The sequence below is a fragment of the Ananas comosus genome, linkage group 12, assembly GCF_001540865.1.
Source record: "Ananas comosus cultivar F153 linkage group 12, ASM154086v1, whole genome shotgun sequence".
Classification (NCBI taxonomy): Eukaryota; Viridiplantae; Streptophyta; class Magnoliopsida; order Poales; family Bromeliaceae; genus Ananas; species Ananas comosus.
This window is the reverse complement of record NC_033632.1, coordinates 11,370,690-11,394,481: the sequence shown is the minus strand read 5'-3', so window position 1 is coordinate 11,394,481 and position 23,792 is coordinate 11,370,690. Positions and strand designations below refer to the sequence as shown.

Genomic DNA, 23,792 nt, shown 5'->3' with positions numbered 1-23,792 from the left:
AATTTGCACAAAAAAAAATATTAATTTTACATTTTCATATAAATAGACAATTTTTTTTTTTTTTGAAAAAATGTAGCATACTACCGCTTCATTCATGAAGAAGATGAATTTAGCAAAGATGGGAAGCAAGAAGAGTTCCACAAAATAAAGAGAGATCGTAGATCTACCAACACCTGTCTCACCGTGAGCTTTTTGTTCTCGAAAATACGCCTATTCCTTTCTAACCAAATAGCCCACCTTGTAGCAACTAGGATCGCCGATCCTTTTCTCCCTAGCGCTTCCTGTTTACTACTACATTCCTTCCAAAGACCACCTACTGACCCACATGCCGTTAGACACAGTTTGTTTGGTAGTAGGCAGCTCAGGAGCGCGCGTGAGATGTAGCAATTTAAGAAAAGGTGATCAATATTCTCTGGTTCATCCAAACAGAGGGCACAAGTGTGCTCTCCCGACCATCCCCTTTTCGAGAGATTATCCTTCGTTAACACCTTCCGCATCACCACCAGCCAGCCGAAAATTTTAACTTTAAGCGGAATTTTGGTCCTCCAAAGTGGCGCCAAGTTCGTCTCTATCACCCCCCCTTCCTGCAAGAATTTATACAATGATTTAACCGTGAATACTTCTAATTGACTCCATCTCCATCTTACTTCGTCTCCGTTATCCACTAAACTCACGGTGCATAGTAGTTCCTTAAGCCCCTGGACTGAGTCTTCATCTGCAGGAGAGCTTGGTGTAAACCCGTGCAATATCCTCCGCCACCGCCAACCATAGATGCCCGAATAATCCCGCACTCGGTAGTTCTTCGTGACTACAGCGTTAAAGATATGAGGGAACATCGATTGCAATGGGAGTTGTGCACACCATCGGTCCCTCCAAAAGCTCACCAAACTACCGTCACCAATCGTATAGGAAACCCCACACCGGACAATGTTGCAGATCGACGGGACGCTTTGCCACCATTGTGAGTATGGTCTAAAAGTTGCCCCTTCCCTAAGGGGGATCCTCCTCGTATAGTAAGCTCCTCGTAAGAAAGATCTCCATAACGTTGTCTTATCCGATAAGAACCTCCACCACCACTTAGCCAGTAGCGCTAAATTCATAGTCTTTAGGTCTTTCACCCCTAACCCTCCATCTCTTTTGTTCCTATATACTGTTTTCTATCGGACCAAGCAGTGCCCTCCAGTTACTTCCCTTCTTCCTTTCCAAAAAAAAGCCTTCCGCAGAGCTTCGATTCGTTTAATTACCCATTTAGGTGCTCTGAAGATAGAGAAGAAGTAGAGCGGCAGGTTCGAGAGTACCGAGTTAACCAGCACAAGCCTGCCGTCGGTCGAAAGGAGTTTAGCTTGCCACCCTTCTATCCTTCGTTCGACTCTATTGATGATTGGCCACCAATCCGATCTGCATAGTCGTCTGTTCGATAGCGGCAGCCCAAGATACCTTGTCGGAAATGAGCCCAATTTACATCCTAAGATTTCCGCTAATCTTTCTCCCTTCTGCACATTCCTCCCCATATAGAAAAGTTTGGACTTTCTTCTATTGATTTTAAGTCTCGAGGCCCATTCAAAGATAAACCACACAAAACGTAGGTTCCTCACTTGTCTTTTCTTAGCCTCCCAGAAGAAGATGATATCATCAGCATACTGAAGAAAAGAGACCTTGCTTTCAACGTTAGGCCCAACTCCCCTCATCAAACCGTTGCATACTGCTCTTTTCATCACCCTTGCGAGGCCTTCTGCCACAATGATAAAGAGGTATGGAAAAAGTGGATCCCCCTGACGTAGTCCCCTTTTGGTCTTAATCCATTTGGTCAGGGTGCTGTTAATAAGTATGGCAATTTTTGCATTGGCTATACACTGTTCAACCCAACAGATCCATTGCTGAGATGCCCCGAGCCAACACAAGATCTTCCGAAGAAAGCTCCAGTAGACTCTGTCGTATGCTTTCTCAAAATCAGCTTTTACTCCGATGCTCTCGACCCCTGTTTTAGAACACTAACTTGTCGGATCGTTGGCGCTAACCATTAATCCCAAAAGCTCGAGCTGTTAGAAATACGCAACCAATTCACTTAAAGCGTACAGAAACAGCGCCCACGGGTCTCGATTGTGACTCGGCCCACCTGGCCTCACGCCACTTCGAACATGACTCGGCCCAACCCAGCCTCACGCCATTTCGAACATGACTCGGCCCACATGGCCTCCCGCCACAGGGCAGGATGCTGGCCCATTTAAGCCAACATAATTCACTACTTTGCTTGCGGTTACAAAGGAGTCCAAGATTGACCTTCCTTTGAGAAAGGCCGATTGCGAAAGGGAAATAACTCTATATAGAACGCCCTCAAGTCTATTCGTAAGAACTTTTGGAATAAATTTTTGTACACCATTAATTAGACTGATAGGGCGGAAATCATTCGCGGCCTTTGGACTATTTATATTTTTAATAAATTATTTGTATTATTCTTATTTTTCTTTCTCTCTTCTCTCTCGCGCGCGTTTGTCTCCCTCCCTCCTCTTCCACCGCTCGCACGTTGCCGCTGCCCACCTCCCCCATGCCTTGTCCAGTTCTCCGTCAGAATCTATGACAGAGACGCAGGCTCGAATACAGCATAGATTGCAGAGGTGCTCCTCCACTATGGCCCCTCACACTGGGGTCTCTTCTCGTGCTCTACTATGGGAGGAGGAAGGTGCGTGAAGCATTTGATAACCTCGACCATGGCGGCGGAGGAGACGACCTATTCGATGACGATGTCTACAACTAATTAATTGTATTATTTCAGACTAAGTTATACCGTAAAAAATTATACTATTTATAACTAAATTGCACTATATAAAAAGTTGTGCATAGAATGAAATTTTTAGTCCCAAATAGTGTAATTTTTTTTTCATCGGTTTTTTTTTTTTTTTACTTCTTAATCTTTTTCCGAGTAGCTGCGGCACGTGATGGTTATTCTAGGAGAGAAAATTTCTTTTTTTATTTTCCTTTTTCTTTTACCTTTTGTATATTCTCATGTTATAACACCTCATTCCTCACTCTCTGCTTTTTCCACTATAGACTCTGCAGCTGCTGCCCTTGCCCCGACGTGCTCTCCCTCATCACCGTCTTCAAATTCTGTGGCGTCCTTGTGACCATTGCCATATGCAGCCACACTCTCTGTCATGACCTCGCTACCAAACTCCTTGTCCAAAATGACTTCACTAAATATCTCACTACGTGTTCTTGCAATATAAAATCTATTTTAAAAGCTAGATCAAATAAGCACTAAAACTATCAGAATATTCTGCGGACTAAAAATATTTTAATTCGTATTAAAAACTAATAATTAATTACTTATGAGTGGCTCAACAACTAGGTTGTAGAAGTAAATATGAATTTATTGCCACATATAAAATCATTGGTGATGTTACTAAATTAATTTTTGATTAGTTTAAAGATCATACATTAATTTTAGCTTTAAGGTTGTTATACCCACTAACTAAATAATTAATTAATTAGAGACTCTTATTTAGGACATCAACCTTTCCTACTTTTCCTGATCCTATAATTTGGGTTGTTTATTTTATAAATCTCAGGGAATAAATTCAAAAATTAAAAAGAACAAAATATTGTAAAAATAGAGTTATGTCTTATATGGTGTTTAAAATAAAAGTGAGTCTGGTTGGAAGTTAGAATCTGAATCGAAATCGGGATTAAATTAAATTGGAATCGAAATCGGGATGATTCTTTGGTTTACCACTTGAATCGGAATCAAAATGAATCATTTCTATTGTCGGTGTTTGATTCAAGTAAATATCAGAAATGAAATCAAATTAATATGCCAATTTTATTCTTATAATATATTTTAATTACTTTTAGCTATTTTGAATACACTATTTAAAATATAAATGAGCAACTTATAAAATAATTAATAAAATGTAAGACAACTTTATATTTTATACTATTTAATATGAAATAAATTATTTATTATTATTTTTTATTGTAATAATCATATGGTAAAAATTTATTATTCTAATTTATTAATATATTTTTTATTGTAGTAATTTATTAATAAAAGTAAATTTAGCTATTTAAGTTACTTTTCCTTTTCTGTGTCTATATTCGATTATTCTAGTTTTGTATGGTTTGACTTTTAGAATAACTTTAAAAATAAAAAAAATTAATTTAAAATTTTTATTTTTGTATCACAGATAATACTGACGCATCAATAATAGCTAAACAAATAAGAAAAAAAAAAAAACATTTACCCAAAGTGCTTTTTTCAAGTGGCAACCGCTTATATCTCTCTAATACATGAAAAGCCCCAATACATATGGGTGTTTTATGTTTCCAAATATATTGAGAAAACATTTTCATGCTGAAAAAATATTTTCAAATCCTTATTTTTTTTAAAAAACAAATAAATACTATTTCAGTTTTATAAAAAAATGTTTTATTTTTGAATAATTTTATCAAAAATAACAAAATTATGCAAAAAATTTTTCCCTAAATTTTTTTTTTAACGAAAAATATTTTTATATGTTTTCGAGAAACAAGCAAATCTAAAATTCATTAAAACAAAGAAAAAAAAAGAAAAGAAAGGGAAAACAAATAACATAGTATTTGTTGGCCCTGGTGTTTTACATAATCCAATATATTCTTCATGTAGATGTAAAAAAAAAAAATAAAAGGTAACTTTAAAATGCACTCCAGTGATTTCACATTTTCTCATTTTAGTATTATGTGATTTAAAATATATCAATTTAGTATCATGTGGTTTCAATTTTTTCTTTTCGTCAGCTTCTTTAACATTTTGTTAAATTATATACAAAAAACTTCAGATACTCCACGTAGATTTATCGAATATTCACGTTAATACCTTTTAATTTTAAATTTGTCACTGATTTAACGAAAAAAAATAGTGGAGAAAATAAAAAAAAGGAGAAAAATAAAATCATGAGATACTTAATTGATACACTTTAAACTATATGATACTAAAATTAAAAAGTCTGAAACCACAGAAGTGGCATTTGAAGTATTTTCTTAAAAAACAGGGAACTAAAAACTCACCTACACACTATTTACATAAAAAAAAAAAAGGGAAAACTTCAAAAAAAAAAACCCCTATGGTTTCACACTTTTTCATTTTAGTACCCTGTGGTTTAAAGTGTATCAAGTTAGTACTCTGTGATTTCGCACTTTCTCACTTTAGTACCCTGTGGTTTAAAATTCATCCAGTTAGTACCCTGTGGTTTTATTTTTGTATCAAGTTAGTACCCTATGATTTTTAAACCACATGATACTAAAGTGAGAAAATACGAAACGACAGAATACTGAAGTGAGAAAATGCGAAACCACATGGTACTAAATTGATACACTTCAAACCACAGGATACTAAAGTGAAAAAGTGCAAAACCACAGGATACTAACTTGATACACCTTAAACCACAGGATACTAAAGTGAGAAAGAGTGAAACCACAAGGGAGGTTTTTGAAGTTTTCCCAAAAAAAAACTTCGCTTAACACTTCATGTGTAGGTAAATTATAGTGCAAAAATTATATGGTCTCTATTTACAAATTATCAGAACTGTTAAAAGCTTCAACAAAAACCACAAAAGCCAAATTCCAAATAAATGAAAAGCCAAAAAAAAAAGAGAAGAAAGCATAAATCAAAACAAAAAAAAAAAAAAAAAAAATGTAGAGATTCTTTAAGAGCAATTCGAAAGCCGCAACTTTCGACTACTCTCTCGATGAGACGCCGACCGCTTCAACTCCGGCCTCGAGCATCTCGCACGGCACGGACTCATCGTGTCGTCTCCGACGCAAAGTGCAGGATTGAGCTTCATCAACGGGACTCTCCGGAAGCTAAGAGACCGAGAGGTCGAGCACCCCAGTTCGACGTCGGAGTACCGGATGTTTGGTTTCGCAAGCCAATGGGCCACCGAGCCGGACCCGCTCGAGCCTCCGGACGAGCCCGTGGTGCAAAGAGCCAAAGGCGTTTTCGTCCACGGAAGCTCCTTTAGTGGCGTGGCGCTCGAGATCTTGGCGAACGAGACGATCGGTTGCCGGCAGAGAGGGCAAGGGATCGAGCCAGGAGGGCCGCGGGCAGATGTTGCCGAGGAGCCACCGTTCGAGCACAAGTGTAGCGCGCATTCGGTGCAAAACTCGTGACCGCAACCTATGAAAATGAGATATTGATGTGCTTATCATAGGCAAAAAAAAGGACTAGTAGTGCTACGCGTACCTCAGATGGTACGCACTCAGAATGTAGTTGACGATAAGTCAGTTTTGAACATATGGTAGCTGGCGAGTGGTTAAGCTCGTCAGAGTCGACACGTGTCAGGAGTCATGTTTGAGAAAAGCTAAACCACTCATTAGCGACCACACGTGCAGAGCTGATTCATCAACAACATTCTGAGGTTTTGAAGTGCTTATCGTATTAAAAAATAGACTACCGGTGCTACGTGTATCTCAAAATGTACTCAGAATGTAGTTGATGATGAGTCAGTATTAAATAGATGGTGGTTGGTGAGTGGTTTAGCTGGTCAGAGTCGACACACATTGCAAGTGTCACGTCTGAGAAAAGCTGAACCACTACGGAGCTGATTCATCAACAACATTTTGAGGTGCAACCTTTTGTCGACGTGACGTGACATGACATAGAAAAGAGAGGTGTCGATGTACATAGCTAAATAAATTTGGTAATATTACGACAGCATTTGAGCGGCAATTGATAGTAGTATTCTTTTACGGCAACAGTTTTTCAAAATACAATCTAGTGAAAACAAGAGAAAAATGTACTCGAAATTACCTTCCGCGGTTACCTTGCACTTCATTTCCAAGCAAATGACACACGGATCAAAACAAGCTGGTGATTGTATTCTCTTTCTCCATCCATATTCTCTGCAAAAGATAAAAAGTAGCTCAGTTTTTTTTAAAAAATCCTCTCGTTTCCGAGCAAATAAAAAAAATCAAAATGAAACTCACCGAGCAATTTTGACGATGCTCATGAGAGGAAGCGAAAGATAAGGGGACGGAAGAGCACGTAAGCGACCTTCTGGTTGTTTGCTTAGAATGGCCTCGAGCCAGCTTTTATGCCATGAACGAGCGACCATCACAGGTGTCCAACTGTAAGCAAATCGCAAAAATATAAAGAATAAATATAATAAAAAAATCAAGCGAATTTATGGTTGATTCGACCTAAAAAGCTCTTTCAGAAGAAGCAGTCGAGAGTTTGACGAAAAGAAAACCTAGCGCTTTTGATGTGGTGAGAAGCTCAAACGAGATTCTAAGCACCAAAAGCAGAAGCTCGAACTTAGAGCTTTCGTCGCGGAAAGGTGTTGGGGGAGTCTTAGTGCAAAAAGCTGTTAATGCTTCTTCAAACAACTCTGCTCAGACAACAGCATGCAAAAGCTATAGCCGAGCGAAATAGGCTTGACGGAGGATCCTAGAATTTTCATCCTTCAAAACATATCGACAAGTATACCGCATAATTGAATTCCTCTAAACTTTTTGTAGTTTCGAACCTTCTTCGAATCGCCTCGCTAGAAGTGATTTCGGATAAAACCACTTAAAAATGTACTTCCAGCTTTTTCATTGATACGCTCTCCCAACAGCTTCTCATAATAAGAAAAGTAGAAGCTTCAAATTAGAATTTCTACTTCTAAAACCTAAAAGCTCATTTAAGCTTCCCGCCACAGCAAAAGCTCCAGACTTTCTGTTCGCCAAATGCTTAGCTATTGCTTTTCAGTACGAAAACCCCATTCAAGTCTTCCAGAAACGAGATGGCATTACTTTAAACATGCAATTTGTATCATTTCGTATCGAGAATTTTCTATATCCCGTATATTCGATCCATATAAAGTGTGAAAATGATAGGTCGTAATACAAACCCTTTAGCATTCACGGCAGTCAAGCTCGCGCCTCCTGCAATAAGAAGCTGCATTTGCAAACAGTCGACAAAATTATAATCATCGTGTTCTGAAGAATATTTGAATACCTATCAACGCAAAAAAAAATAAAACATTTAAATAAATTAAAACCAACAAGTTTTACATACTTGACAGCATGCTGCGCTTCCTCCACAAGCCGCGTAATGAAGCGGTGTGCTTCCTGCGCCTGCCAGACAGAAGGGGGAAAAAAAAAATTTCTAGTTACAAATTTAGCATCTAAAAGTTTGACCATCATTCGATCACGTCTCAAAATTTCAAACTTAAATTTAAAAAAGCTTTAAACTTCCAGAGAACGGTGTTTTTAATATTTATATTCAACACGTTCTCCCTCACGTCCAGACTTGAGACTTTTTGATAAGCCAAATACGTAAGCTTGAATTAAATGGAAGAAATTAAATAACGTCGGGAACTTGGCGGGGCAAGAAATCAGGATCTTCTGCTCTACTACCATGTTAAACTAAGTGGAACAACCGTTGTTCTCCAAAAGCTTAAGCTGCTAAAGAACGGTGTTTTTAATATTTATATTCAACACTTAAAAATGTTCGAATATGGCTTTTATGTTGCCAACGAACCGTACCGAAATAAAAAAAAGAACTACATGTTGAGGAGGCTACTTAAAAAATCACCTATTAGATCAATCGTCGACCCATCATCGACGGTAGTTTCGGAGACACAAGCTCCTAAATCCAATAGCAACTGTACGCTCTCGGCATGTCCGTTTAACGCTGCTAAATGAAGCGCGGTGACGCCTCCGTCTGCTTTTTTGTTCACTATCTTAGAGAGCACACTATACGACAAAAAAAAAAAAAAAAAAAAAAAAAAAAAAAACAAATACAAAGAGAGATATAGACTTACAATAGTCGTTAAATGATTACGGTAAAATGTATTTGGATAGTCTCTATACTATTCCGAAATTGCGACATGTTCCGTGAACTTTTCACTTGAACAAGGCGTTTAAGTCGCATTATCGGGATAGCAAAGAAACTATCCATGCATTTCAACCGAAAAGATTTATATCGAAAGATATAGATTAGAATTCAACATACACCTCATCAAAGTGCGTATTTAAAGCATCTTTTTTTGAGTTCGAGTTCGAGTTCCCCCTCATAATATCCCAAAATTCAGATGAGCTAGGCACGTAGTCGGAAAAGAGGAGCCGAATGCAGCGGGTGTGGCCGTTTAGAGCTGCAAAGTGAAAAGCTGTTCCGCCGCTGAGATAATCCTTTCGGTGTATCTAAAGATTTTAAAAGAACATTCAAATATTCATATCAATTCAAATTGCTAAGAAATGAAATTAGAATACAAGTCGACGAGATTAAGCGCAGCAAATATACTAAAAAAGAAAAAAAAAAATCTTACATTTGCTTTGAAGAGCATCAGAATTTGAACAACCTTCCAGCGACCGTGCAGACAAGCTAGCATTAAAGCCGTCTGTCGAAAAATAAATAAACAAAAAAAAAAAATCTTTCAATCATACAAGTTTTTATCATCTATCCACTGAGAATTGCTTTTTGTGATGATTCAAGCTCAAACCATCATCGACAAATGCGAGGATCAATTTTGTTTAGCCGAAGAAGGTAAAAATGTATGTAGATGCGTAATTTGAGATCCTCTAGTCCCTAAGTTTCAATTTTTTTTTAAAAAAAAATGCCGAAATAACTCGCATGAAAATGAATAAAAGTTGAGAAGATACCAAACAATTTAGCCCCAAAGAATCACAAATTTACGACAAAGCAAATTTTACCTGGCCTCTTAAGTTTCTGAGATTAATGTCGACACCGGATTCGATCAAAAGAGAAACAACCTAATAAAGGAATTCAAAGCATATAAATGAAAGCGAGAATCTAAACCGAAGCAAGCGAATAATAGCAGTAGTGATAGATCATTGCATTGAAGGGGTGATCACCTCATGGTGCCCCTGTGATGCAGAGTAATGTAGAGGGGAGTTGCGGACACCAAATGTCGAGTACTTTGCGAGGCGGGGATTGAACTGCAAGAGTGCTTGGGCCTCTTGGAAGTCCCCGTCCCTCGCCGCGGAGACGAGCCGTTCTCCGGCGGCGGAGCACCCGAATGAGTCCCCCATCAACTCAAAGAGCCCCATACTCTCCCTTACTATCCCTCTCTCTCTCTCTCTCTCTCTCTCTCTCTCTCTCTCTCTAGAATGTAAAAGATGCTCTTTTTTTTAATGATCTAGACAAGTAGTAGTAGTGGTAGTCTCCTTCACTGGTTCACAAAAAGTGAAACCCTAATTGCCATGAATGGCACAAAAGGGAGCAGCAACAAAGCCATAACCTGTCTCTTTCAACAGGAACAACAACCTACACCAAAAACCCAACAAAACTTGGGTCAAAAACAAAAAGAAGAGGAAAAAGAAAAAAATCCAACATTTTTAGCACCAAAACACCAAATTTTTTTGTGGAATCAAAGATTATGGATCAAAGTAACAACCAAAATGGGATCTTTAGCTGTAAAGAGGGGGATTATGGATCAAAATAACAAACTACTCATCTCCCAAACCTTTCGGAATCAAACACTATGGATCAAAATAGCAAATACCCAACTCCCAAAATGGGATCTTTAGATGATTTAGACCCACACAAGGATCAGAAATAGCTGCAGATTAGGGGGATGATGGATCAAAATAACAAATTCCAAACTTTTGGAATCAAAGATTATGGATCAAAATAACAAATGCCCCTCTCCCAAAATGGGATCTTTAGATGGTTGAGACCCATATAAGGATCAGAAATAGCTGTAGAGAGGGGGGATTACGGATCAAAATAACAAATTACCCATCTCCCAAGCCTCTTGGAATCAAACATTTATGGGTCAAAATGACAAGTACCCACCTCCCAAAATGGGATCTTTAGATGATTGAGACCCACACAAAGATCAGAAATAGCTGTAAAGATGTGAAATTTTTAACTTTTTGAGTGCCCAAAGAGAACAGGGGCATGAGGGAAAGGAGGGGTTGTTGGCTTGTTGGAGGGAGCATGAGAAGGTGGAGACAAAGCCCATGCACAGGGGAGCAGAGAACAATAACTGCTTTAGAAGAGAGAAAAAGTGGAGATTGGGGAAGAAGAGTAATTTAAATATATTTAATAATAAAAGAGCCAAAAAACATAAAATTTGTAGGCGAAAATGAAATAAATAATAATAATAATAATAATAATAATAATAAGGCTACAAAGACAGAAAATTTTTCTTTGAAATTATTTTTTTATCTTTTGTTGACTTTTAAAAATTTATATTTTACATTTTTAAAATTTTAAAAATATTTTTAATTCCATTGATAAAAGAAAATAACTTTTATCAAATGTGCATCGTCATTTTTTTCGATTTTTCCATACTTTATCCTGATTTATTTTTCAGATAAAATAGAGATTTTTATTAAGTTTGATGTTAACTTGATTAAATTTAATGTAGTTGGTGTAAGTAACAATCAACTTCGCTTATATTTAAAGGCCAAATTAGAATTTTAATTTTCAAAAAATCTTAGTAATACATCCCACCAAAATAACTCAAATCAAAAGAAACAAAAATAAAAAAAATTATATACACTAATAATAAAAAAAAAATTGGAAGTTAAGAGGGCCACTCCAAAATAATGTATAAGTTGAGGATCTTAATGAAATTGTACCAAAATAATTAATGGTCACAAGCAAGCATGCTTGCATGATGATTAAGAGAAAAAGGGACCCATTTGTACTACTACCATATGTGGAGGGCTTTTTTCAAAAAAAAAAATCAAATTTTTTTTTTTTTTTTATTTTTTTAACATGCATATTTTTTTGTTGTTACATTTTATTGGATTCCCCTGTACCAGATCTTGACCCATCTCCCTTTTCCAACAAGGTTTGTCCAAGGATTCACACAAGCACTAGTCCATGAGAAACTATTCCCTGCACCAGGTGTATGCATACACTTTATGCACCACACCTTTTTTTTATCTGTATCTAGAGCCAGACTATAATACTTTTAGAAGTATACAAAGCTATTTATGTAGTTTCTGACAATAGAGCATTCAAATCGACGACCGGTATAATTAAATGAGAGATCTAAAATATTTGAAGTTCTCAGGTTTTAAATTTTATTTCCTACACTACATATACAGATAAACTCTGTGTACCACACTTTTTTTTATCTGTATCTAGAGTCGGATTAGAATATATTTAGAAGTAAACAAGGTCATTTATTTTAGTATCATTTCTGACAACGAAGCATCCGAATCGATAATTAATATCAGTAAACGAAATCTAGAGCATTAAACTTCTTAGATTTTGAATTTTATTCTCTGCACTAAATTTTTTGCGCTGTATTTTATTTTATCTGTAACTAAAGTTAGGCTAGAATATTTTCAAAAGTTAACAATGCAATTTATTTATGCATCGTTTAGCACCCGAATCGACGGTTGGTATTATTAAACAAGATCTAAGAGTATTTGAACATAATCGACAGTTGGTATTATTAAACAAGATCTAAGAGTATTTGAACTTCTTAAGTTCTAAATTTTATTTCCCGCACTAGGTGTATGCTTACGTTTTATGCAGCGCACTTTTTTTTATCTGTATCTAGAGTCAGTCTAGAATTATTTTAGAAGCAAACAAGACCATTTTATTTCTACGTTATTTCTGACAATGGAGCACCCGAGTCGACAATCGGTATAATTAAACGAAATATAGAGTATTTGAACTTCGTAAGTTGTAACTTTTATGTCCTACAGCAAGTGTATGCGTATATTTTATGCCCTGCACCTTATTTTATCTGTATCTAGAAGCAAACAAGGCCATTTATTTCTGCATCGTTTCTGACAATAGAGTATCCGAATCGACGATCGGTTTAATTAAACGAAATTTAGAGATACGCTAGGTGTAGGCAACAATTATATGTAGACCACAATCCTAAAAGCGTGTATTTGGGTTTTTCCCTTTTTCTTTTTTTTTTTTTTGTTTGTCTCTCTCTCTCTCTCTCTCTCTCTCTCTCTCTCTCTCTCTCTCTCTTATTAGAGATTGGTGAGCACGCTGGGGTTTGTTTTGTGTCTCACATTTTTGGTCCTACATATGTAGGAATCTATTTGTTTCCCATGAAGCTTCTACAAAAAAAAAAAATGCTTTTTTAATTTTTGGTAATTTGATAAAGAACTACATACTCATTGCGGCGAACTAATACTATAGAAGATAAAAGATTGACAAAATTAACATTTTAAAATTTTTTAACTTGTCGTGAGATGTCAATAAATACAAATACAAAATATAAAATAGATATGTATAACGGTAGCAAAGATTACAACAGCAAATAAATTATACATAATAATAATGAAAAAAGCAGTAATAGAATTACTATTCCATACACACCTTCATCGCCCTGTCGAGATTGGACAGGTGATTCCCGTTCTCTCCGTCGCCTCCGCCGCCATTGTCGACGCCGATTCTCCTTGATCACAGCCACGTTGATACCGTATGGATCCCCCCACACCCACCGCTTCTTTCCTCTCATAACTCCAAATCCATTGCACTTCATTTCGCCGCACCGTCGCAATTCTCAGAACCCTAATTTCAATCTGCACACAATTTTAAAAATAAAAAAAATTAAGAAAAATATAAAATTTGAACCCTTCTTGTGCACTAAGAAAAAGCAGAAAAAGTGATAAAAATGAGTATGAAGAGATCTTATTTTACTCTTTTCTTTAAAGTGATTTATTTTAATGAAAATGAATTATGTGAATATATTAATTAGAAAGTAGGCGAGTGGGAAGAAGAAACATCGGATAGAGATGAGGTGGGAAGGCGAAGCATAAGGGAGTGAGAAGGGAGGGGGTGAAGGAGGAATTACCAAGTGACAAACTGCATGAAAAATAATATATAGGTATAAATAGGTATAAATTTGTTTGGCTCTTTTTTCTGCCCTAATTCTATTTAGGGCACGATAGATTATAAAAAAAAAAAAAGAAACTTAAAAAGATGAGGTTTTCCATAAGTATTATTTTTGAGAAAGTATTATTTAGAAAGTGAATGTCTACAAATTTTTCCAACTTCTTACATTTTGTTGCCTATAAATTATTACACAATAAAAAAGTTGATAGCAAAAAAAAAAAAAAAAAAAAAAAATCATGTGTATACCTGGCAGGGTGTTAGGATAGATAGAGAGAAAATTTGCGACTTTTTATTTTATTAGACGAAAAGTTGATTGAAGAGAATTCTATTATAAAATAAGATCCCACTTTTTTTTAAAAAAAAGTAAGATACGATCAACTCTATTTTAATCAAATATTCATAACAAATTCAATTTCTAAAAATCTCATTTTTTATCCTTTTATTACTTTTCATCAACAAATCATGCCCTTAACAAAGTATTACTTTCAAGTAATGCAATTTGAAGAAGCGCTATATCTCAACAGCTTCTTTTTGCAGCAGAATTAGAAGGACTGAATTGGAGCTATTTTTTTGAAACTTTAATAAATGTATAGTTGCCAGAATTGCGTAAAGTATACTAACTAAATGCATACAGATAAATGACGCGTTTAAATTTTGAAAGTAAAATACTGTTGACTGACTCAAATTAAATAAACTAAAAGGTTGGGCAGTAAAGCCAAAAATTTAAAAGATTTGGTAGCCAACTCAAAATAGTCGATAATTCAAGTGAGTTTTGTATATTTTTACTTCAATCAAAGAGTCAAGATGATGATTTGAAATATTTGAATTTTTTTTTGATTTTCAAAAAGTTTGAAAATTTATGCAAGTTGAATCAAACTTTGATCCTTGTTAGGTTTGGTTTCAAAGGTAGGTGGTGTTGTTCAACAATTTGGATAAGGGATTGAAAAATTAGTTGGAAGGGATGTGGTGAGTAATGAGGAAGGGATCTCCCTAAATTATCCATAGAAATTAATTTTTATTTATTTTAAGGCTAAATTATTGAAAATTATTTTGTAAATACCTTTTTCACTTCTTTTTTTTTCGTGACTTTCAAAAATTTATATTTTAACTTCTCAAAATTTTAAGTTGATGTATTTAGTTCCCCCTTTGCTAGGGTTTCATCAACATTCCGTTCATTTCTTATAATTTATATTAAAAATATTCTCAAAAAAGATAAAAATATGCTACAAAATTATTTTTTTTTATAAAGTAAATAAGGATAATTTGATTATTTCAACTCTTCGAAAATATTTCTAAAATTTTACGTGAGCAAAATATAGAGTTTTTACATAAAAAAAATTCTATTTTTTAGTCTTTTTTAATAAGATTTTTTTTTCTCGAGAAGTTTCGATATTTTTTGTCAAGCAGGGATATATTAGATATTTTTGAAGTTTTGAAGGGTATATTAGACATTATCCTTTAAAAAAAAAAAAGATTATTATAGGTCCGGTGTATGGAGAGTGCGTATACACCGGGCGCACGCAATAATCTGTGTCCAAAGAGATAAACCCTCAAACGGAAACGTATGGCTCTCGTTTAACGGCGCCAACTAAAAATTACAAGCACGATCGCTTAACGCCGTTATGCCTCCGCACTAACACCCATTCAAATGGCCGCCGCCGTTACCTCCGCCGTTATCCTCCGCCCCTCTCCGTTATCCCCCCTCCCCCTCCCCCTCCCCTTCCCCGCCTCGATTAGGGTTAGGGTTAGGGTTTCGGCGACGATGGCGACCGCTGTGGTTCCGGCGGTGATCGTTGGGGGAGGGAGGGTCGGGAGGATGCTGCAGTCGCTCGGCGGAGGCGGCGGCGACGTCCTGGTCGGCCGCGGCGAGGCGGTTCCGGCGAGCCCCGCGGGGCCGATCTTCGTGTGCACCCGCAACGACGACCTCGACGCCGTGCTCGACGCCACGCCCCGGTCGCGGTGGAGCGGTAAACCCCACCCCCTAAACCCTAATTCTGAATAAGATCTTTGATGGCGAAGTAAGGCGAGGAACCCTAATTCTATTAGGATCTTTGTCATATAGGAACTACAAGGTATAGATGATCAATTTGAGGCCAAAAAAGCCAAAAAGTGTACAAAGTAGCAATTAGATGGAATTTGGGGGTGGAGATCATTAGGAATTACACAAAAAGAAGTAAAATAGGTGTTAGTTTGGGCCAAATCATAAACAGTGTTTGATGCTAAATGATAGGAATGGAATTCATTTGCAATGCACAAGGAATTGGTGGTTAGGTTCCATGAGAATTGTTTACCTGTTTTGGTAGATGTGTTTGTGAAGCTTGAAAGAGTGTAAATTTGACCCCAATTTCTCGGATTTGCTTATGCTTACACTTATCGAAATCCATCCAAATAAGTGGGAATTAATCCAAATTGTAGCACTAATAAGCTTCTGATCAAGTGAAGTTTCGAGAACTGAATTGTAATCCTGTCGATTTTAATGATATGGGTGTTGGAAACAAGGTGTAATCCTTACCTCAGAAAAAATAAATTCGTACCGAGAACGAATAAAACTTTACCGGAGATCAAATTTTGCTTCTAGAGTGCTTATCCTGTTCTAACATTGGAGCAGATTTGGTGTTCTTCCAGAACGGGATGCTCGAACCCTGGTTCGAGAGCAAGGGTTTGGGCGACGCCGATCAAGTTTTGGCTTACTTTGCGGTGTCGAAGGTCGGGGAGCCACCGGTGGATGGGAAGACGGATACGAATCCGGAAGGGTTGACTGCGGCGTATGGGAAATGGGCACAGGCGGTGGCGGCACGGCTGCATAGTGGAGGGCTATCATGCAAGGTACTTACTTGGCTTGGCTTAAAATACAACTTGTCCATTCCAAGCAGCAGTAGTCAATTGTTTGGTGAAACAAAAAAATTTCAAGCTTTTAATGTGCTGCGATGCTGAAATGAACTTCTGCCCCGAAAACAGGAATCTCCACTTTGAAGCTTTAGCTTCTGCTGCAACCGGAAGTTGTCGGGTTTGTGATCGTGAGAAAATCTGTTAGTGTTTATTCAGATGGCTACTCAAACAACACCTGTGCAAAAGCTTAGCTTGCGCCGAAGCAAACAAGTCTTATATGGTGTTACTCTCGTGCACCAGGATGACTCTCAACATTTCAGCAAAGCTTCAGCTTTTGCCCTCGAAGCATTCATTTTCTACGATTGTTAGCGTTTCAATTAAATTCTTCCGGTTGAAGTGCGTGTGCGTATGTTTGTACAACCGTCATAAGAAATATCGATCCTAAGAAATAAAATAAAAGAGTGAACAGTTATTGCTTTAAAAGGCAATTACATGGATATCTCCAACCATTTAACAAAGAAACTCACTAAGCATGTAAGATAATCGAAGGTTGAGGATCCCATCGTAATAATTGAAAGGTTACCGAGCGAAATGCAGCTTCACTAGAAAGTAGGGCTGGCAAACGAGCGAGCCGGCTCGCTTTCAACTCGTGTTCGGCTTGATATTCGGCTCGCTCAAGCTCGACTCGAAATTAAATGAGCCGAGCTTGAACAAAATAAAAGGCTCGAAATTCATTTCAAGTCGAGCTTGAGTATTACATGGCTCGTTCGAATTAGGCTCGAAAGCTCGAATATATATATATATATATATATATAATGTATTTTAATTATATATAGGCTTTAATTTAATTTGGGCCATTATTGTTGGCCCATAAAATAAAACCAACAAGTATAACCGTGCAATTGAGCCCAACTCTAAATTTACATAACACACTCTCTCTTTCAGACTTTCATTGTTGCACATAACCCTAAAATATGATAACATTCAAATTCCCAAATCTCTAATTTTTCCCCCCCTCTCTCTCTCGCTCTCTCTCTCAGACCCTCACCCAGTCAGGCAGTCACCCTAGCTCACATTTCTTGCAATTATTTTGTATTTTGAACTATTGGACATGTTGCATCAAATTGTAGGTAATGTTCTATAAAAAATAAACTATTGATTATATAATGTCGAGAATTTCAATCGGCTCGTTTAGAGCTCGAGCTCGGCTCGACTCGAAATTAGGCTTGCTCGAGCTCGGCTCGAATTAATTTCAAGCCGAGCTTGAGCCTAGATTTAGGCTCGAAATTAATTTCAAGCCGAATTTGAGCTGACATAAGCTCGCTCGAGCTCAGCTCGTTTCCACCCCTACTAGAAAGTTGAGGATCCCTGCTGCATTTTATTATTGTCCCTACAATCACCCTTTGTTTCTGGTCGTTTTTTTCAAGGATTTAAGTGCCGTGGCAAGGGATTGTGCCGAAAACTTGCTGGCACGGTGCGTGCTGGACTATGCTGATGCGTGCCGGTCACGAAGAATACGTGTGTGCCGACACATAATTGTATAAAATATTATTTCTTTAGCAATAAAATATTCTAATTGTCTATTATATATTTTTATCAAGTCATTTGAACTTTATTGAGAAAATTACTTACTAATTTAAAGAAAAGGGAGTTTTAAGTTGTATTATCGGCACAGGGACAGTATCGTGCCAATATTTTATTAGCACGACACGGCATGTTAGATACGGCTTGTACCTGTAGGCACTTAAATCCTTGGTTTGTTTATGCAAATATAGAAGCAGAGTTTCAGATTTCAGATTGATTACCGCTTCTGGTTTAATTTACTTTAGGTCCTTGAAAAGGAGCCTTTCCAGAAACAAATGCTGGAGAAACTGACATGGATTGCAGCGTTCATGCTTGTCGGAGCTCGTCATCCAGGGGCTACTGTCGGTGTTGTCGAGAAAGATTATCGGTCAGAGGTGATTGCTTTTCCAAAGCCATTTTTCAATGCCGCATTCTTCCATATGTTGTTATATTACGTTACGTTTCTGGTATTTATTGATTATATGCGACACAAAAATGTGGTTTATTTATCCCCGAAACGGTCTTGAATAATGTTGTTGGAAATCTCATGTATTAGCCGCATGTTACGTATGAAGCTACCTGATTGTGTGTGTCTACATGACCCTCCATTTATTTCGGTGTATATACCGGTATGCACTTTTGCTAACCAGCTTTTCATAGAGCTTTGTTTGCATGAATTGATAGTTCTGTTGAGGCTATCTTTGGGCCGATCGCTATATCGTGGCCAGATTAAGCTCCCTCAATCGTTTGAGCCAGTATTTTATTGGTTAAAATCTCACCTTGTGCAGTTCCACGTGTGTGCGTGCGGCGCTTAACATTACTCCTAGTTTGTTTCCTCTCAGATCGATCTCGTAAATAGTGGTCTCGTGATAACCACGTAAGCATTTTTGTTATAAAACAATAACTCGCGTGGCTATTATTGTCGCAGGTTTCTAGTTTAATTGCAGAATTAGCATCTGCCGCAGCTGCGGAGAAAGGGATTGCGTTTGACGAAGGCGTGGAAGAGCGGCTATGCGCTTATTCCAGGGCTGTTTCCCACTTCCCAACTGCTGTGAAAGAGGTAATTAATTCTACATGTCCTTCCAAATTGTAAAAACAGAAAACCTGTGAAACCTCAATTTCTCTCGCAAGAAAAACCTCGTCTAATGCAAAACCAAATTGGATCACTGTCGAGAGGCGATAAGGAAAATACAGAAACTGATGATTCTGCAGGGATATAAACATGCGAAAGAAACCTAGTTGTGAGTTTATTGTGTCGGAAACTTCGGTCAATCTTAATGAAACATGTCAAAATGTAACAGTTCAAGTGGAGGAATGGATGGTTTTATTCACTTTCCGAGAAAGCGCTTTCGCAAGGAAAGCCAGATCCATGCCCACTCCACACAGCTTGGCTCAAGGAGCTCAAGATCATATGACAAAAGAGGGTATCTTATCTTCTTCTTCACTGTTGTTTGTTCCTTTTTCTTTCTCCCTTCTTTTTTCTTGTGGAAGTGCTTTTCTGAGTAGATTATGAAAGATAATTTGATTGAGTGACTCATCAATCTCTCTCTGTAGCAAAATATTTTGTTGAGAATGAAAATAATATTTTTTTTTCTTTTTTATGCATCAATTTATTTGAATTCTGGTATTTTGGATTCGGGATAATATCTAATATACTTATTTAAAACTTTAAAGATATCTATTATATGATTTATATCCTTGGTTAACCAAAATGTCCTTATTGATTTCTAAATATTTCTTTATTACGGTGAAACAAACAACAAAAGTGATCGTTTACGGCTAAAAACGATTTCACTCCTCTCCACTTTCACTCAAACAAATAGACCCTTACCGTCCATCCGGGGGCGGAAGCTTCACCAACCTAGATCCATTTGTATCCCTAATCTTAACATGATAGTGAATGAGTCCGTTTACTATACTATCGATACTACCAAGCTCTAGGTACTATCGAGTTTTCTGTTGTTAGATCTACTCTTTGATCATTTCTATCCGTTAGATTATACTATTCAACTAACCACCCACTCAATCCTAAAATTGTGTTTGGTTCGGGGTTAAGGGGTAGGATAACCCCTCAATCCCGGTTTTATTCCCAAACATGATTTTAGGGGGGTGGAGTTAGCTAACCCCATCCCACCCCACTACTCCAACCAAACAAAACACTATTTTACCCACTATCCTTCTTATCCCATCTACTCCAACCAAATACTATTTTACCTATACCTGGACTAAACTCAATTCTCAACCAAACACAAAATTACTCTAATCCCACCTTAACCCTGAACTTAACCCTATCCCTGGAATAACTAGCTTTTACTTAACCCCGAACCGAACGGTAAAGGAATCACTATCATCCTAACGGCACACATTTTCATTCAACGGTCAAAAACCTGACAGCACCAAACACTTGGTACTATCAATAGTATAGCAGTATAATTACATATATATATATATATATATATATAGAGAGAGAGAGAGAGAGAGAGAGAGAGAGAGAGAGAGAGTATGTCTCCCGTGCTTTCGAAACTACGGAGGCTTCCGTGCTTTCGAAATTACGGAGGCTTCCGTGCTTGTAAGTTGTTTTCGATGATAGGACATCCGATTCGACGATCGGCTCCGTTAGACATAATCTATGCTACTGGAACTATCTAGAAACCAAATTTTATAATTTTTCGACTTCATTTACCTAGCGATCAAAGGGTTTAAAAAATGACTATTTTAACGGCCGATGTGGCACGTTTTTAAGTTCAACGGTGTAGAAGTATCCAAATGACATGAAACTTTAATAGAAAATTCTACTTAACATCAAGAGCAAGAACAATACTTCCGATTTGAAATTTGAGTCCTTTATCGCTGTTTTTTATGAGATTTTTACTTTCAGCCGTTCATTTTGAGGCTACTCGTTCACTAGGCAAACAAAGTTAAAAAATTATGAAATTTGGTTTCTAGATACTTCCAATAGCATAGATCATGTCTAACGGAACCGATTGCCGAATTGAACATCCCATCATCAAAAATAACTTACAAGCACGGAGGCCTCCGTACTTTCGAAAGCATAGGAGCCTAGCTCTCTCTCTCTCTCTCTCTCTCTCTCTCTCTCTCTCTCTCTCTCTCTCTCTCTCTCTATATATATATATATATATATATATTAACTTATAAAAAAAAGGATTTTTTAAGTATTATATTCAAACGCAATATTTCGTGTACACCTGAAGTCTATCTAAATCTCGTACCATATCTATTTAGGCCCTATTTGGTTCAGGATTTCGTTATCCCCGCATTTATGTCAAATGGAGTGTTTTTAGTTCAAATATTTTATTCTGGTCAAACATTGCTATTTTCGGCCATTCCGAAGTAGCTTGTGATAAATNGTAACTATTCCACCTTGTTGGCGGAATAGTGATATTCCAAGTTTTAATTCCAAGTTTTATTAAGATTATAAATTAAATTAAAACTAAATTATATAGAAATTATATCTTTTTTTTTATAATGAATTATTTTTATTATAAAATTATTAATTATTCTGTATTAATACATATTATTTATATTAAAAATTATAAAAAAATATTTTTATTAAATTTAAGTTTAACTAAAATTTGCAAAAATAAATTTATTTTTGTAAAAATTATTTTTATTAAATTATATTTTATATTAAATTCAATCACTACTTTTTTTCACTATCCTCTACTTTTGTATAAAATTAACCAAACACAATTTCAATTATTCATGAGAATAACAACATTACAAATCAAACACAATTTTTTTTTTTTTTATTTCTAACTATTCCAGAAATAAGCTATTCCAAAAATAAAAAAATTTGCCCCGGTATTTGATATCCCCGAACCAAACGGGGCCGAATTCAGGGCTAGTATTTTTATACTAGTTTTATCATTATTTTTTTTTTCAAATATTAAAAATTCACAAAGAGTAAATAAGTTATTGGATGGGCGAGTCTAAGATTTACACCCAACTTTTTGATATATAAGTAGCATTTCTAGGCTTTTTTTTACAAATGGCCCCCGAAAAATTTTATTTTAAAAATAATTCGGATAAATTTATAATTGTAAAAATGACCATATCCCTGTCATGTAGACGCCACGCAAACACCACGTGGGTGGGCTGGGCGCCTGCTTGGCAAGTTAAATACGGTGAACCATTCACCATATTCAAACAGAGTGAATGGTTCACCGTGTTTCTTTTGGTTATTCGCGCCGCTTGATGTAAACCCTAAACGTATTGAACGCCATCTTTTTTGCGACAGAATAATTAACTGAACACGGTGAATCATTCACCGTGTTGCCAGACCCGCCACCCAGCCCGCCCGTCAAACACGGTGAATGGTTCACCGTGTTCAACTTACCAGACCCGCCCGTTAAACACGGTGAATGGTTCACTGTGTTCAACTTGCCAGACCCGCCACCCAGCCCGCCCGCGTGGCGCTTACGTGGCGCCTGCGTGGCAGGAGTAGGGCTATTTTTGCAATTATAAATTTATCGGGACTATTTTTAAAATAAAAATTTTCAGGGCGCCAATTGAAAAAAAATCCAGCATTTCTCTTTATACTCTTTTACTGAAAATTGAAGTGGAGATTCATATTTCATCCCTTAAATGATTATCATTAGCCAATTAATTAAAAAACAATAAAAATAAGTAAATTCCAGTGATATAAATAAGTATTAGTGAGAAAAATTACTTTTATATATAAAATTTCATTATAATTTTGTTTAATTTGTAAAAATTAAATAATAAATTCCATTTTTTTTAATATTGTAAGACTAAATTCTAACATCAAAATGACTCTCCAATATTATGGGCATGTATTTTTCATTATTTCTTGATTAATTCGTTGATATCAGTTATTTAAAATATTAAAATATTTTTAAAAAAACTAAATTATATAAAATCATTTTATAAATATCCGTTTTTTCACTTTTCCTCCTTAACTTTTTAAAAATTTTCATTTTACCCCTTCAACATTGCAAGTTGTTGCATATAGTCTCCCTCCATCATAATTCGATCACTATTCCGTCCATTTTTTATAATTTATACCAAAAATATCTTTCAAAATAACAGAAATATTTTAAAAAATTATTTTTTTCTTATGAAAGAAGTAAGGATAATTTGGTCATTTTGTCCTCTCCATTAACGCCGTACTCTGCTAAAAATATTTTTGAAATTTTAAGAGAGAGCAAAATATAGATTTTTAAAAGTCAGAAAGAAAAAATAAAAAAAAAACTAATACTTACAAAAAAAAAAATTTATGTAATTTAACCTTAAAAAAATAAATATTTAAAAATTTAATTGACTATTTGCAAATGGGTCAAAGCTCAGGTAATTTTGGCGCGTTTGACCTAACTATAAAAGCTCTATATTGAAAGGGAAAACTTCAAAAACCTCCCCTGTGGTTTCGTAGTTTCTTACTTTGCCCCCCTGTGGTTTAAAATGTATCAATTTGCCCCTATGTGGTTTCGTTTTTATCTTTTCGGTAGCTTTTTCGTTAATATTTTATTAAATTATATACAAAAAACTTCAGATACCTATCTAGATTTATCAAATATTCACTTTAGTACCCTTTAATTTTAATTTTATCACTGATTTAAGAAAAAAA

General features: G+C 36.2%; 2 protein-coding genes across 5 annotated transcripts; one reads left to right on the top strand and one right to left on the bottom strand.

Annotated features, from left to right (window-relative positions):
* LOC109718871 (probable E3 ubiquitin-protein ligase XBOS35) lies at positions 5,485–11,018 on the bottom strand. Of its 4 annotated transcripts, none has more exons than XM_020245329.1 (11): positions 10,440–11,018; positions 9,829–10,240; positions 9,667–9,726; positions 9,282–9,353; positions 8,969–9,156; positions 8,549–8,709; positions 8,030–8,088; positions 7,863–7,909; positions 6,958–7,098; positions 6,782–6,873; positions 5,485–6,148 (listed from the first exon to the last, which is right to left on the bottom strand). In XM_020245329.1, the coding sequence occupies exons 2-11, from the start codon at positions 10,021–10,023 to the stop codon at positions 5,679–5,681; spliced, it is 1,485 nt and encodes a 494-aa protein (XP_020100918.1). In that variant the 5' UTR covers positions 10,024–10,240; positions 10,440–11,018; the 3' UTR covers positions 5,485–5,678. The 4 variants fall into 4 exon arrangements, with proteins under 4 accessions (XP_020100918.1, XP_020100920.1, XP_020100919.1 ...); XM_020245331.1 differs by having other exon boundaries at positions 10,715–11,018; XM_020245330.1 differs by having other exon boundaries at positions 10,772–11,018.
* On the top strand, positions 15,366–19,792 carry LOC109717915. The gene is made up of 5 exons (XM_020243870.1): positions 15,366–15,762; positions 16,404–16,621; positions 18,454–18,582; positions 19,116–19,247; positions 19,489–19,792. The coding sequence occupies exons 1-5, from the start codon at positions 15,444–15,446 to the stop codon at positions 19,600–19,602; spliced, it is 912 nt and encodes a 303-aa protein (XP_020099459.1). The 5' UTR covers positions 15,366–15,443; the 3' UTR covers positions 19,603–19,792.